At 38.7% G+C, this 17,973-nt stretch overlaps 1 protein-coding gene across 7 annotated transcripts in view; it reads left to right on the forward strand.

The window, feature by feature from the left end:
• Positions 1-17,973, forward strand: part of LOC136864756 (peroxisomal acyl-coenzyme A oxidase 3) — a 230,510-nt gene that overhangs the window by 187,690 nt on the left and 24,847 nt on the right. For all 7 annotated transcript variants that reach the window (XM_067142116.2, XM_067142117.2, XM_067142119.2 and 4 more), the window contains 2 exons: positions 8,185-8,305; positions 12,482-12,721. In XM_067142116.2, the coding sequence (XP_066998217.2) occupies positions 8,185-8,305; positions 12,482-12,721 (361 nt within the window). The remainder of the gene's footprint in view (positions 1-8,184; positions 8,306-12,481; positions 12,722-17,973) is intronic.

A 17,973-nucleotide genomic window follows, 5' to 3' on the forward strand; every position in this document is an offset into this window, starting at 1 on the left:
GTGCTGCCCAGTCAGATGGCCTGCAAATATTGGAGTGTCACATGGTCACATAACCTCAGCCACATTGTTTGGCTTTCATGACCAGGGATGATTAGAAGCTATACAAGTAAATTTTGAAATTTATAGTACTCCATGATTGAAAAAGAAAATTTTTCATATATTCTAAAAGAACATATCAGTAAGGGAAGTCCCAGAAGAGATTCATCTGAGGTTCACCTCTCATTATCAAAAGATCAGATATTTAGGAAATTCTAAATAATTGAGAAAGAGACTTCTAAAAACTTTCCATTTAGTCAGGTCAGTGACGGTGATGATCATCTGTGAGAAACTGTTTGAGCGATGATATCTAAATGTTTGTACATTGTATGAACAGTGCGAGACTTCTGTGACTTAGAAGACAGCTTACTGAGACTGCTACCATCATACGAGCATGTGATACTTTTTGGAGACTTTAACACAAATTTATTAACCCAGAATGACGACGCCTTATGACTACAAAATATTTTACAATCCTGCGTCATGACTATATTGCCCCTTAAACCCACCCACCACGTACATACTTCCACCAATTCCGTTCATACATTCATAGACCTAGTAATAACAAATAACCCCCCAAAAATTCTTCACCATGGTCAAGTATCTGTTCCTGACATATTTAAATATGATCTCATATACTTACCATATTCTCTTCGGGTGCCTAAGTACCGACTGAAATATGTAATGTTTAGAGACTTTAAAAGCATGAATTTAATACAACTGAACAAGATGCACAACTCTGCCCCTGGTATGACATAATAACAAGTGACATTAACGAGAAAATGGAAATATTTTGTTCCTATTTACATGAATTGTACAGCAAACACGCACCAAAGCGTAATATGAGAGTAACGTGCCCACCCTGTCCTTGGCTGACTTCTGATGTTAAGACTGTGATGAAGGAACGAGACGCACTACACCGACGCTATAAGCAGACTCAACTAGCTGACGTACATGAGCAGTATAGTGTTCTTTGAAACCAAATTAAACTTGTAATTCGCAATAAGAAATTTAATTATTTCCAGCATTTAAACAAAAATATTAACACTGGTTCCACATGGCAAAAACTTCAGTCACTGGGTATTGGCAAACTACTTGCAAAGCATACTGATCCTGACGTGTCCCTTGATGAATTAGATACATATTTCTGCACGGAACGTCTTACTCCTGACTTGCCGACATTACAAAACACCATTGACAATATATATTTTTTTTTGCTAGTTGCTTTACGTCGCACTGACACAGATAGGTCTTATGGCGACAATGGGACAGGGAAGGGCTGGGAGTGGGAAGGAAGCGGCCGTGGCCTTAATTAAGGTACAGCCCCAGCATTTGCCTGGTGTGAAAATGGGAAACCACGGAAAACCATCTTCAGGGCTGCCGACAGTGGGATTCGAACCTACTATCTCCCGAATACTGGATACTGCCCGCACTTAAGCGACTGCAGCTATCGAGCTCGGTCCCGACAATATATTAAGGCAACAATCACCAGTCCATCCGGTATTTGAATTTGATACTGTTACAGAGCATGAAGTAAGAAGGAATGTTATGTAAGTTAAATCTCGTGCAACAGGAGACGATGAAATTCCCATTTCATTCGTGACCTACATAATCGACATAATATTGCCCATTATTATTCATTTAATGAATACCTGCCTTACTTCAGGCAATGTCCCAATTAAATGGAAAGATACTCATTGTGCCAGTCCCAGAAAACTCTCCTGCAAGCAATACATCTGACTACTAACCTGTCTGCATTCTCACAGCACTTTCTAAGGTTCTGGAGAAAATTATGCATAAACAAATAGTTAAATACTTGGAAAAGCATTCTGTACTTGATCCCTTACAGTCTGGTTTTAAGAAAGGACACGGTACTGCAACAACACTAATAAAAATCACGGGTGACATTAGATGGGCTATGGACGAACTAAAATGGACTGTATTAATCCTAGTTGACTTTAGCAGTGCGTTTGACACTGTAAATATTGACATTATTAGCCAAGTTAAAAAACTTCACGTGGCTCATTCTGCTATTCAGCTCTTGGGCTCATACCTCAAAAATAGATGACAGAGAGTTGTATCAAACATGACTACAGAATGGAGGACTAAGCTATCTGGCATTTCCCAAGGATCTGTTCTTGGACCTCTTTTAATCTATATTAATGACATTTCTTCTCATCTGAATGAATGAATGCTGGGGCTGTACCTTAAGGCCACGGCCGCTTCCTTCCCACTCCTAGCCCTTCCCTGTCCCATTGTCGCCATAAGACCTATGTGTCATGTGACTTAAAGCAACTAGCAAAAAAAAAAAAAAAAAAAAAAAAAAAAACAACCCCTAGGTGTTGTCATGAATGACACTTTAAACTGGAATGACCATATAACAAGTGTCTGCAGAAAGGTATATGCGTCTCTCCACCCCCTAAAAGTGAAACAATCCATTCTTCCACATTGCATGAAAATAACTTATTCAAACTCTTTTTTCCAATCATTTATTTCTGTGATGTATTAACCGATGCAACTGTAGAAGAAACTATGAAACTTCAAAGGGCAGTGAACTGTTGCATATGATTTATATTTTCTTTGAATTTTCGGACACATATTTCCCCTTATTATGAGAAGCTATCCTGGCTGAAAATCAATAAATTAAGAAATCTACATACTGCAACACTAATTTTTCGACTTCTGAATGAATCTACACCTGAATACCTATCCTCACATTTTAACTTCCTCTCGTCTATCCATGGACGTAATACCAGATCGACTTCTACCCTTATGATACCGGTTAATCATTCATCTGTATACAGCCACTCTTTCCAAGTGTCTGGGGCAAGGCTATGGAACACTCTCCCTGTCAGTATACGTAATAGCACTTCAATAGTCTAATTTAAACGGTCTTGTAGAGATTTCCTCTTAAATACGTGATCAGCTTGTATGAATGTTAGTGTGTACAAGTGCAAGTATGATTTAGAGCTAGGTAATGTAGATATATAATATTAATCATTAAAAATAAGTTATAATAAGTTATAGGCTAACATTACTCCATTAATTTAAGTAGTCTCTAGAGACTGTTAACAATGCTATTTTTCTAATTCATGTGACTATGTACTGTATGTTGTGGTTAAGTGTAAGAGAGGGCCGTGAGCCCTAACTTCACCACATACAAAGGCATAAAATAAATAAATATATTTGATAAATCTCATTGTTTAAAATGATTAGCTGATCAACTGCAGGTTCTTGAATTGCTTTCTTAAGCTCAAACATTAGCATCTATGTAGGTCTATCTCTTTTCCATTTCCTGATACAGGGTTGGCGATGAGTTGAAATTATATGGCATATTCTTATGGCTGGATGCCAACCTCAGTTGAGGAGCTAATTAAGATGGAATGAAAGATGGCAAATGAAACTGGGTAAGGAAGCAGAAGGAATCGGTTGTGGCCTATGAATAGGGACTATCCCAGTATTTGCCTGGAAATTAAAATGGGAAACCACAGAAAATCCTTCTCAGGATAGCAGACGGTGAGGTTTGAATCAACTCGTCTGCCTAATGCAGAGCATGGTTCCATAGCTGTAGCGCGTTAACACGCACGGACACTCTGCCTGGTTTGGAAGTTAATTTTGTCACTCTATTTATAATTGGTTAAAAAGTTATCTTCTTACTGCATTTTTTCTGTAACGTAGTTTTGAGAAATTTTATTTCTGCTTTCTGAATTTGCTTTTTATCCTTAAAGTCAGATTAGTCTTGCAGACAAGCCCCTGGAAGTAGTGGAAACGTTTAAATACCTGGGGAGTGAATTAATGGAGTATGCTAGACTGGATGCTGAGATTAGTAAAAGGATTCAAGCTGGAAGTTGTTTCTATCATAGTGTAAGAAACATGTTAAGGGACAAAGATGTGCCAACGGAAGCAAAGGATATTATGTACAGGATATATTACGTACCCATAACAACTGACGGAGCAGAAACTTGGACAGTGACAAAGAAGGATGAGAGTCGAATACAGGCGGCCGAAATGTTCTTGAGGAGTATGATACAGAAGAGTAGACGAGACAAATTAACGAATGAGAAAATCCGGGAAGAAATTGGAGTAGAGAAAATGAATGATAGAATAGAGAAGAGCCGACTAAGATGGTTTGGGCACATAAAGCGAATGAGCAACGAAAGAATGCCAAAAAAGGTGATGGAAATGCAAATCCAAGGAAGGAGAGGCCGTGGACGACCACGATTGAGATGGAAGGATACCATCCAACGCAGCATTATAGAAAGAAACCTGGACTGGGACACAGTGGAGGAGGAGTGGTGGAAAGACTGAAAAAAGTGGAGAGGAACCATATTTGCCCCTACCCGGCTACAGCTGGATAAAGGGAAATGATGATGATGATGATAAATAACTTCTTTAGTTTTCATTGGTAAATCTTTCTTCTGTCGAAGATTCCATACTGTATGATAGAAAATTCACTTATGTTACATCCTCTTGTTGTTTTTGCTCATACATTCATGACCGTAAAGATACCGAAATTTAAATACTGGAAAAGAACAAATACCTTTCATTGGGCCCCTTTTCTCCCTTTTGTTTGCCCTGAATTTCTAGTCTTTTACCATCTGTATTCACCTTCATATTTTTCCTCTTCTTATTTAACTTCTTTTATCCTACACGCTCCACATCAAGACTGAAGATCTGCAAAGATGGCCTTTCAGTGAGTGTTAATGTGTGCCTTACTGATGAACCTCAGAAGCATAAACAACCTTATTGTGGCTGAGAAAATACTAGGTGCAGTAGAATTGTTGTTCATGAGGAGAGAGTTAATCTATGTGAAGACTAGCTGGTGCCTGCGCCTTCACTCGCGTGGATTTCGTAATTTGATAAAAGTAATCCTCATTACTGCACTACTACATTATCTGACCCAGTACTAGTGTTCAATTAATAGATCATCTGAAATCACTTAAGTGAATTTTCTGTAAACAAAGAATGTGTTATTTTTAAAGGAGATTCCAAATGCAGATTTTTCAAGTCTGTAACATCTTTAGTTAATGAGATAAGTATCTTCATAAAAGGAATTAAGCTCCTTTTTCACTTCTTTTCACCCACATTAAGTGTCCAGCTCAATGGCTAAATGGTCAGCGTGCTGGCCTTTGGTCACAGGGGTCCCGGGTTTGATTCCCGGCAGGGTTGAGAATTTTAACGATACTTGGTTAATTCCGCTGGCATGGGGGCTGGGTATGTGTGTCGTCTTCATCATGACTTGCAGTTCGCCTGCAGGAGTCAAATCGAAGGACCTGCATCTGGCAAGCCGAACTTGTCCTTGGACACTCCCGGCACTAAAAGCCATACTCTATTTCATTTTATTTAACCTGTATTGAGTGACTTTTCCAAAAACAAAAAAATAAAATAAAATGAATGTTCCTTTATTTTTAAAGCTGAATCCAAATACCAATGGTAACGTCTGTAACATGTTAATGAGTGTGTCTCATTTTAAAAATTCATCTGCTTTTTCAGATCTTTTAACCCCTTAATTGAATTTTCTGAAAAAAAAAAAAAAAAGTGTTTCTTTATTTTCAAGGCAGATTCCAAGTACCAATTTTCACGTCTGTAACATCTTCAGTTTTTGAGATACAAGTATCCTCCTTCACTTCTTCTCCCCCTTAAGTGGATTTTCCAAAAACAAAAATACAAGTTTTTTTATTTGTAAAGGAGATTCCAAATACAAAATTTCATGTCTTTAAACTGTTTACGCCTTTGAGATATACTGTAGATAAGATATAGATTTTAAAATTCACCCCCTTAGTGACGGAATATCCAAAAATCCTTCCTTAGTGAGCACCTACATTGAAATATAAATCTATTCTTGCTCACTGATGATGTATCAGTCAGTCAGTCAGTCAGTCAGTCAGTCAGTTCATCAGGACATGATATTTTGTATATATACATTAGTGTATGAAAATTGCCCATTGTTCTTATTGTGTTAATATTTGTCCTGTCAGGTTGAGTGACTCAGACAGTTGAGGCGCTGGACTTCTGACCCCCAACTTGGCAGGTTCGATCCTGGCTCAGTCCGATGGTATTTGAAGGTGCTCAATTAAGTCGGCCTCGTGTTTGTAGATTTACTGGCACATAAAACAACTTCTGCGGGATTAAATTCTGTCATTTCAGAGTCTCCGAAAACCCTAAAAGTAGTTTGTGTGACGTAAAGCGAATAACATTATTAGCATGACATTACATTACCTATTTGTCCTAGTCTCTTCTGTAATTTTTCTTCCTACATTGAACAGTCATTGTGTTTATGTGCTCCTATCAGCTTATCATGATCTCTTCAGTAACAGGGTCTCCAATTCTCATGTGAGCTGCAATCTATTTTTGCTTAATTGCCTTGAAATATCAATATTATCTGATATATACTGAACTACTGTGCATTTAAGTACCAGACTGAAGAATAGAGGATGAGGAACAAGGTAGATAAGGGCCTCTCAAACGCCCAAAATCACACGCGCGCAAATAGCGGTGCAGAGTTCCTGTGCACAGTGCATCGGTCCCACTCGGCGCAGACCAATACTTTCTCTGTGCTACTCGGCTCAACTCAGCTCGGATTTGGAGTGCTATGGAGCAAGTGAGGAAGAGGTAGACAGGGGGAGCGAGCGAGACAGGCGTGGGGAAAGAGAGAGACAGCGCTATTGCTCCAAATCGAGGAGTGGGGATCTGCACTCTGGTCAACCAAGCGAAGTTGCCTTTTGCACCGTGCACAGTGCATGCACCCTGAGAGGCCTTGAGGTGGATAGCAAGGATAGGAATAAAAAAGGTAACGAGTCAATGTTTTTATTTATGTTTGTTGTTTAAAGGGGGTTAACAACTAGGGCATCAGCCCCTAATGGTATGGACTGCAATGAAATGAAAACTAAAATTTCTAAATGTATCCACTGACTAGAATTTAAAACGAATGATGAAAAAATGATTTGAAACATGAATAATCAGTGGATCCAATTTACAATGCCTTAATTACTGGGATGATACTTATTATCTAAAGGGGTCCAAAATCCAAGTCACTGGCCCCTCATAATGGTATAATTACTGGTAAAGCAGAACTGTGCATGTTCCTCCTATAGTGGTACTTGTCACAGGTAACGTAGACTCATGGTGGTACTAATCGCAGATAATGTAGACCCATGATTTGTACACACAATAGCACCAAGGTAACACAAACTCATGGTGTTCTGCACATAGGGGTACTATTCATGAGCAACACAGACCCATGGTGTTCCTCACATAGTGGAACAAATCACAGGTGCCGGTATTCCCATGTCCTTCACATAGTGGAACTAATCACATGCCACGTATACTCATGGTGTTGCTCACATAGTGGTACTAATCATAGGTAATGTAAACTCATGGTGTATCACACATTATGGTAACACTCACAGGCAACACAAACCCTTGGTTTTCCTCACATAATGGTGCTACTCTTAGGCAATGTAGACCCATGGTTTTCCTCGCATAGTGGTACTAATCATGGGCGACAGCCAAACCCGAGATGTTTCTCACATAGTGGTGCTAATACACAGGCAATATAGACACATGGTGTTTCTTAAAGTGGTATTACTAATATGTAATGCAGACCCATTCTGAACACAGTGGAACTGACCAGTGGAATGTACACAATGACACTTATCACAAGCAACGCCCAGACCCGTGGTGTTCCTTGCATAATGGTATTGCTCCTATGTCATGTAGCCCAATCGTTTTCCTCGCAAGGTGGTACTAGTCACAAGTAACGTTGACCCATGGTGTTCCACACATAATGGTACTAATTACAAGTAGGTTCGTCGTTTTAATGTCATCATCCCTTGGTTATCACTTTTAGTCACCTCTTATGATAGGCAGGGGATACCGTGGGTGTATTCTTAGTCTGTGTCCCCCACCCACAATGGGTGTCAAGGTGGTTGTGGCCAGAGGAAGCAATAGACAGGTGGGATAATAACAAATGTTAAGAAACACAGGTAAAGAGCGGTGCCTTTCCTTCCTTCTTTTATTTTTTATTTTTAATTTTTTTTTGTTCTGTATCTTCTACCCCAGTATTAACTCTTTTTCCTTGTCAAATATTTTTTTTAATCTCCATAAAAACAAATTCTCATCCATGTAATTCATCTTTTTTTGTTGTAGGATGATTTTGGTGTTGAAATGCATGGTATTCTGTCATCAGCAAAGCCTCTTTGCAGTTGGACATCTCAACATGGAATACAGGAATGTCGTGAGGCATGTGGTGGACACGGATATCTTAAATGTAAGTATATAGGAAGATATAGGATAGACAGCCGTCCCCGCGGTGTAGGGGTAGCATGCCTGCCTCTTTCCTGAAGGCCCCGGGTTCAATTCCCAGCCAGGTCAGAAATTTTTACTTGCATCTGAGGGCTGGTTCGAGGTCCACTCAGCCTATGTGATTACAATTAATGAGTTATCTGATGGTGAGATAGCGGCCCCGGTCTAGAAAGCCAAGAATAACAGCCGAGAGGATCCATCGTGCTTACCACACGACTCCTCGTAATCTGTAGGCCTTCGGGCTGAGCAGCGGTCGCTTGGTAGGCCATGACCCTTCGGGGCTGTTACGTCATAGGTTTTTTAAATTTTTAATTTATTTATAGGATAGACAGAATGATAGGTTAGAGTGGGAAGAGGAAGCTGTAGAAAGAGGAGAGAAAGGCAAACATGAAATCACAAAAGAACAAAGAAAATCCCTACATCTTGGTATACTCTGCCATCTTCACATAGATGAACTTTTTCTTCATATATCCCAGTTCTCCTGTATCAAATTCTTCTCATGGTGCTGCCTAACTGAGAGAGTAGACATAATGCTTGATTCACCCAGAAGGACACGAGTTCAGTTCCTTGTCAGAAAGTCTAAAATTTGGAAATGAGATTTTTCCACTTCCAGAAAGGCACAAGGACTTAGGTTCTCTCAGCCTACACCTACACCAAAAACGAGTACCAGGTTAATTCTTGCAGGCAAAGGGAGCCAGGCTTAGAGCTAACCACTCTATCCCACTCTTAGTGCAAATGTTACGAACAGTGGAAAACTTTACTTTCCTCTCGTCCAAGGGCCTTCATGCTTTACAATTCACTCATCCCAGGGAACAACAAGATAAGTCAAAAAATTAGTTCTCAAGGGAAGCATTTAAAAAAAAAACTATGAAATCACAGATTCACCAAATGTTGTCAAACCATTCTTCATTATATGAAACAGCTTTTTAAATAATGGATTTGGTTGGATTTTGTTTAATTAACAAAAATGAAGCATCTGCTTTGGATCGTGAATGAAACTGACTTCTCCTATACTGACCAGGCATTATTTTCTTATATGGACCAGTTAAAACCAAAGTGTGTAAGTCACATTTGTGTATTGTTAGCTCGTAAGATTTAATAGTTCTCTTTAACAGAAGCAACTGTGTAAATTCACTGCCAATAATTAATTTACAAGACAATGTCCATGTCCACAATAACCACAGATAATGTATTACACATAAGACAGACTGACTTATCTGGTTGAAGCCACTCTTATTAACAATGTTCAGAATATTAACAAGATAACTTATCTGGTTCTTACTGAGGACTGTTCTGTATTTTTGAATAATTTGGAAGTAAAAGTTGGCTATTTCTTCAATATTATGATGAAATGACTAACTTTGTTAGTGTCGAAGGATAGAGAGCATTGACCTTAGTAGGTTACTGCAAACATTAAAAGGAAAAAACAAACAAAAAATGACTTATCTGATTTTTCCCCAGGATGAGTGAATTCTCCTCAGCCCCCAATGAGCTGGTTTCAGCTTCCTATCTTAATCAGCATGGCAGGCATCAATACTTATTGGAGGGCCTTCTTCGCACATATCTTCAGTCTTGATATGGAAACGGTATGACGTAGAGCAAAAATAAAAAAATATATGGAAAATGTAGAATAAAAGGGAAGTTGAACACAGGAAGTGGGACCTTCAGATGGTTCTAAGAGTGTTGAAGAATACCTTCGTGATGTAGCTCGGAAGCAGAAATGAGCTCATTTGGGACTGAGAAGGAATGCATATAGAATTACTGAGAGTTGTGAGGAGAGAGCCTATCACTTTGAAGGCCATTTTATTGATGTATTATATTTCCTTTAAAAATATAAACCTCCCTTTTCTGTCCTCGGTTCACCTGTCATAAAAACATTGCAAATCCAAGGGCTACATCACATTTGTTTGTGATGGCTATGGCTCATGATAGGGACAGTACAGTACTGGTAAATACTTTTTTTAAGGCAACACAAGAATTACAGTACAGTACTAGATAGTATAGCTTTGTCGGTAGAGTGACAGGTACATTTTTGGATAACTAAGAGAGAGTTTCACGTGTTAGCATCATAGTTTTTTGGAAGTATATTCAGATATTGCATGGCTATAAGATGGGAAATATTTACAATATATACATGCATTAATTAAAGTAAGTTATATAGAGGTTATATTAAGATATCTATATAGGAGTAACGTTTCTTCAGTTTTTTCTTAGAATGTTTAATAACAGATTTACAGTTGTTTATAATAGGATGCAATATATTATATTCCCTAAACATTGACGATTCTATGCCTTTCACTCCATACAATCCTGAATTGGAGTGAGAGGGATATATCCTTAATGATACTTTAGTTTCATATCTATGAATTTCACTAAAATGGGAGAAGGTACCAGCAGAGTGGGTTAATTTCTTGCCTAGCTTATACATAAAAACTGTTGATGAAAACAGAATTTGCTTATGGAATAGCAGAATATTTGACTCTGAAAAAACTTCATGCGACAGTTTGAGGAAGGGAATCCATACATGATTTTGATGATTATATGTACAAGACATGGTTGTATGTACTGTACAGTACTAGTTGTGTGGCTGGGATTACAAGGAAACAGCTTGCATGTAGACACGTTCTTACGTTAGCGAATGCTGTCCGATATGGCAAGATGAGCATCTACTCTCAGCCACTGAAATCGCTAGTTGAAGTATTATAGATTTATCAAAAGGTATTTGTCTGATGTATGAATTGATTACGTTTGAAATCATAGTAGTATGAACTTTCGTGCTAGTGTCAGAAATTACTCTAGTTATGTTAAAGAAACTTAGTCATTGTCAATATCTCAATTATTAATAATACCTTGGAAAAACCTAGCGCATTATTTCACAAGCCTGTTAATTTTCTTTTAGAATATGAAAAGATATCGATATCTTTGATTAGAAGTTATTTCAGAGTAAAATCTTAGGTTGAATAACCCTGTACATTGGTTTTACGTTGCACAGGCAGGTCTCAAGGCAACGATGGGATAGGACTGGGAAGGAAGCAATTGTAGACTCAGTGTGAAAACAGGGAAACTATGGAAAACCATCTTCAGGGCTGCCGACAGTGGGGTTTGAACTCGCTATCTCCCGAATGCAATCGGCCAGTTTGCTCGTTAAAGTGAAGAATAACGGCCGAGAGGATTAACCACACTGATCACGTGTTGCCTAGTAATTTGCAGTTCCTTGGGGTGAACAGCAGTCGCTTCATAGTCCAAGGTCCATCAGTGTTGTAGCACAGTGGGATTTGGTTTGGTTACATCTTCTAGTATGGGCTAATTTATCTCCCTGTCTCATTCTGATTTTAGTTTCGATAATATGAAAGTTTGACTAATGCTAGCAATGCAATTCCTTGTGTGGCCAGTCCATGTGATAAATTGTGCAAACAGTGGTTTGTACGGTTAATTGGTGTGTACATTTCAGTGGGCTTGGTAGACTGATATGCAATAGCACCTTCGTGCCCAGTGAGGAAAGCACTCCTAATTTCCCTAGTACACTGTTCACTGACACCTAATGGTGGAACTATCAGGGATCCAACAGGCCTTCAGACACTGGAAAATGTGTATTAAGCTTAATGAAGATAAGAATCTATTCACCAAATTTTTTACTCTGTGATTAATTATCTACATAGTTTCAATGTTTATGAATTAATTGCATTAATACTAGTTGATTGTATATCACTCATCCGCCGTTGCAGCTTCTAATAATGATACAATCTTTTGCTCTGCTTCCTTCAAATGATCTGCTTTGATAATGCTGGTTGATTTAAAAAAAAAATTTTTTTTTTTATGAAGTTACAGTGTAGTATAAGCATCAACATGTATTAGATTTTTTAAAACCAGGGTAGTTGGCTGTGCGGTTAGGAGCATGCAGCTGTGAGCTTGCATCCGGGAGATAGTGGGTTCGAACCCCACTGTCGGTAGCCCTGAAGATGGTTTTCCGTGGTTTCCCATTTTCACACCAGGCAAATGCTGGGGCTGTACCTTAATTAAGGCCACGGCAGCTTCCTTCCCATTCTTAGGCCTTTCCTATCCAATCATCACCATAAGACCTGTGTCGGAGCGACGTAAAGCAAATAGAGAAATATATATATTTTTTTGAAATTATTTCCAGGTGCTGGATTTGGAGACCTCAGGAATGACAATGATGCAAACTGCACATATGAAGGAGATAATAATGTTCTTTGTCAACAGACTAGCAACTGGTTACTTCAGCTCTGGGCTCGAAGTAAGAACAAGAAAGCATTCAGTTTTCCTCTCGGTTCAGTTGAGTTTTTGAACCATGACTTCGCTACAAAAGTGAAGCAACAGACTTTCTCTGCCAAATGCACTGATGATTTAATGGATCCAGAAGGTATGTTCCACATGGTATGATGTTGACTTGATAGAATTATGAATTTTTTCATTAAATTTGATACTATATGAGGACATTCCTATACTCTGCAGAGTTCAGAATTCATTGTCTATTTAATTACATATCAATGGCCTCATTCTAATACCATGTATGTGAATTTATGATGAAAATGGAATTATACAGGGAGAATAATTTAAGTGTTCAGACTTCTCGCATGCCGTGGGAAGTCCCGAGCGAGCGCCATATGGCTTCTGTCAACACGGCGAGATAAGAAGTGTTCACTGCAGCGCGCATCTGTTTAGCACTCTGTCCCTCAGTTAGTTAGAAAATATTGGACTTTTAAAGTGTGTTGTGAGGTTATTTTCACGATGGTTAAATACACTATCGAGCAAAAAATATTTTGTTCAAGTGTTATATGCACAAGAATAAACCAGTTAAAAGGTGCCTTCGAAAATTCCGTAGACAATTTCCCGGTGCGACAGTACCATCAAAACGTTACGTGCATCAGCTCGTTTACAAGTGGCGTAGTACTGGTTCCATAAGCAATAAGAAAAAGAAGCGAAGAACAGCTCTCACGCGGGAGAGGTTAGAAGATATGCAGGCAAGACTCCAGGTCAGTCCACATAAGTCGCTTCGGAGAGTAGATCAAGAAAGTGGTATTTCACCTTCTTCAGCACGTAATGCAACAAAATTGTTACGTTTACGATCTTATCGGACTCATTCAGTCCATAACATACTGCCAACAGATTTCAATGCAAGAATATGATTTATCAATTGGCTAACATAGTGTCCACGACGGTATTGTGGATCTGAACTTTTTTTTTATGAGCGACGAAGGCTGGTTTCATTTGAGTGGATATGTCAATTCACAGAACGATAGAATCTGGGATAAAGACAACCCGCACATTTTACAGCAGAGACCTCTGCACGATGTGAAGGTGGGTGTGTGGTGCGCTATTAGTGCCCGACGAATTATCGGTCCGATATTTTTTCAGGGCACGATTACTTCTGACCGTTATATTCACAACATTCTGGAACCATTTTTTGCTGAACTGACTGAAGAAGAGAAAAGGTACGGCTATTTCCAGCAGGATAGTGCAACGGCCCATACGGCGCGTAGCTCTGTGCGATGGTTGCGGGAAATGTTCGATGATGATCAGATCAGGAAAGGCTTCGTGAAAGGCCCCCTCGTTCGCCTGATTTAAGCACATGTGATTTTTATCTATGGGGAAATCTTAAAGGAAAAGTATACAGGAATAATCCTCGAACTGCAGAAGAATTAAAAACTGAAATTAGGAACATTGTGCGTTCCATCGGTGTCCATGAACTACAAAGTGTGTTTCGAAATCTCATTAAAAGATGTAAAGCTTGCATTGCAGCTGAACGTCACTTTCAGCATCGTCTGTAAATACTGGCATTATGTAGAACTAATTAATCAGAGATTATAGCTTCGGGAAGTAACTTACAGAGCTTCTTGTAGACGTCTGTGGAGTTCATCTGTGATGTAAACAAACATGGCGGAACAGTAATTTAGTTGCTCTTTCAGCGATGTTATTTCGGATCACAGAATCTTTCAGTTATTAACCACAGCGGAAAGTGATGATGGAGATATTCATTTTAAGGAATTTTTAAGCGATTTTGAAAGTGAGAGTGATGGAGATAATGCCGAAAATATTGTATATGAGAGAGAAACAGAGCCTCCTAAACGAAAGAAGAAAAACAAGGCGAGTACAAAAGCTATTTTATCACTAATTTTGTGGCGGATGGATTACTTTTCTTCACCAGAATTTCAGGTAACTGTGACAGGCTCTGAGGGCCAAGTAGTGTTTGATGACAACCTGAAAATCATTGACTTTTTAGAAACTTTTGTGCCAGTGGAGTTGGTGCAGATAGTTGAACAAATCGGCATCACAAACAACCAGTAGAAAACATTTAACTATCACCACCTTCCAGGTTTGGAAAGTATTTTAAAATATCAACTTATATCTCCTAAGAAGTTACATGTATTAGTTGTGTATAGATTTTTGTAAATATTATTTTGGGGTCTTTACTTTGTGTTAAGATAATGCACGCATGGGCACATAAGTGTAATTTTGTTTTCTCTAAAAATAATATTGAACATAAGTGTAGGATTTTCTATTTGCATTTAGATTTATAAACAGCCAACATTTATAAACATTTTAAGCTAATCACCCCACTGGTAAGTTAAAAATTGAGGCTTCTACAAATTTTTTTTACATACGAATGAAAAAACTCAGCACTGAGGTACCAAACAGTCAACTCAGCACTTAAAAGGTTAATGGTGGATGATTTATTACAAAAATAATTCCGTCATTCTGAGAATTATGATTGTGTGAGATGATCACTAAAATTTTAAATTTTATGTTTAATCTTGTTGTACATCCAAAAATTAAAGCAAATGGGATGGTACATGTTAATAAATTCCTACTAATTCTGACAAAATTTTTTTCATTAAATCATACTTTATCAAATATTATTTTGAATGTTAAATTTTATTTGTTTAGAGAATGATGCTCGTAGGCATGTCAAATCATGCTGGAAAATCTGGAACAAGATTTTAAATGCTTAAGTTACAGGACTTGTCAAAAAAAAAAAAAATTTAATAGACACTTAATTTTTCTTAAAGTTTTGGTTTCTCCAATTTAACTCGACCTTTCAGTGATTATCTGTTCGCGTAACCTCAGAATACACATGACGTTACGTGATAAAAGTAAGCAAGAAAAAAACTTTAAATTAAATCTTTAACTATGCCAACACAATGCCAAAATTTAGAACAACGATGGTAACACAATCATAATTTACAATAAAAATAAAAATCACTAAACCTGTGGAAATAATAAAATAAAATGCACGTAATAAATCTCCCATTACTATCATCCACCAAGGAAAGAATTGAAACCAACTACAACTAAGAATACTATTTTACAAATATACACACACGTGTCCACACGTTATTTATCCATTTTATGGAGATGAAAGACTCCCATAAATGGTGGCCTGAAACAACAGTAATCAATCCAGTAGAAATAGTCTGGGTAATGGTGACTGATAATATCGTCAATATCTACATCAAACTCAGGATGTTACCAATATCCAATATCGAGGAATTGGGTAGTATTATAATACAGCTACGATTTTGATATTATTGCGATGATGCTCATCCAGTATGACAAAAGGCTCTGATCTCATACGCTCAATTTTATTTTATAGGAAGACATGTGCTTTACCTCGTGGTTCAATAATATTTTGTGAAGACGGTATCATCTATGTCTCTCTCTCGAAAACAACTACTCGCAGATGCATCAAATGATGATAAATTATCTCTAAATATCCATTCATCATTTCACTTAACACCGCAGAAAATAGATTACATGTGCTTCTGATCATAGAGACATGAAGATTCGCCCCCAAATAGCACATAAAATCATCATAATCCAATGCAACATCTCTCCACAAGGCACAACGTGAGAGGTGAAATATCGAAAATAATTCGCAACATCCGTCCAAAATATCACGGAAAAATTTTCATAAATGGCTGGAACCACACATACCCACTGCGGGTGGGGGACACTCATGTAGAATACACCCGTGGTATCCCCTGCCTGTCGTAAGAGGCGACTAACAGGGGCCCAAGGGGCTTTCAACTTGGGAGTGTGGATTGGCGACCATGGGGCCCTTAGCTGAGTCCTGGCATTGCTTCCACTTACTTGTGCCGGGCTCCTCACTTTCGTCTATCCTGTCCGACCTCCCTTGGTCAACTCTTGTTCTTTTCTGACCCCGATGTTATTAGAGCATTCGAGGCCTAGGGAGTTTTTCATTTGCACGCCCTTCGTGGCCCTTGCCTTTCTTCGTCCGTTACTTCATTTTTCGAAGTGACGGATCCCTTCTTTTTTCTCCTTTTTTCTCCCTCTCTACCCCCTGTGGGTGGGGGACCCAGACAAATAATACACCCACGGTATCCCCTGCCTGTCGTGAGAGGCGACTAAAAGGGGCGACCAAGGGATGGTTGAATTAGAACGATGTAACTACTTTTGATTCGTACCATCACGCGGGGAACACCATGGGTTGCCTATACTTGCGAGTAGTACCACTAAGTTAGTACGAAATAGGTTTGTGATTAGTAGCACCAATGGCCTGGTCGGGGGTTTTCCAGTACCCGTGCGTCGTACCCATGTGAGCAACGTCGCGGGTCTGGGCGTTGCCTGTGCGTTGTACCACTATATGAGCGACACCGTGGGTCAGCGTTGCCTGTGATTGGTCCCCACTATGTTGAGGAACACCATGGGATAGTGCAAGTCCCTGTGGTTAGTACACTCGGTGAGGAACCTTATCAGTTTGCGTTGGCTATGAGTGGCGCCATTGTGTTAGGAACAACATAGGTCTGCGTTACCTGTACGAAGTACAATATTTGAGAGTAGTACCATCTTGTGTGGAACACTGTGAGTCTTCGCTACTTTTGGTTAGTACCCCAAAATGACAAACACCATGGTTCTACTTTACTCGCGACATGTACCATCCTGTGGGGCCTTAGACATGGATTCTGGACCCCTTTAGACATCAAGCATCCTCGATTCAGGATTATGCTTTATATGTGGTCCCTTGGTCAGTAATACTATTTTTTCTGATCCTTTTTGCGTCGGATCCACTGTTTTTTTGTTTATTTATTGTTTTTTTGTTTCCTTTTGGGTTCATGTCCATCCATTCATTCTTCATGCCATTTTCTTATTTTGGTCAGTGGATGATTTTGATTTTTTTGTTGCCATTTGATTTCGTGCCATTAGGGGACGATGACCTCGATGTTAGGCCCCTTTAAACTAAAAGCATCATCATCATCATCATCATTGGAACCACACACATATATATAAGTATATACATATATATATAAGTATGAAATCGGATCCAAAAGAAAGCTATCTGTATTGTTAGCATAGCATTAGTACGTCAGATGAGCCTGCTCTCTCATGAAAATGTAGCAAACACTTCTGGTAAAACTATAGGAGAAATAAATTCCGAAAAATAAAAATATTACACATACACAATCCTCAATATTGTAGTAATTGAACGGAAAAGTAATATATCTTAAAGGTTAGCCGATGGCTTATATTTAAACCAGATACTTGTCCGATGACATGACTTATTGAAACCCGCGTAGTCGATGATGTTGACATACCGTCATCACGCACCTTAAAAATCGTATAGTAGGAGAAAATAGACTAAATGTCGTATAACAC

Source organism: Anabrus simplex, chromosome 2 (assembly GCF_040414725.1).
Source record: "Anabrus simplex isolate iqAnaSimp1 chromosome 2, ASM4041472v1, whole genome shotgun sequence".
NCBI classification, from domain to species: domain Eukaryota; kingdom Metazoa; phylum Arthropoda; class Insecta; order Orthoptera; family Tettigoniidae; genus Anabrus; species Anabrus simplex.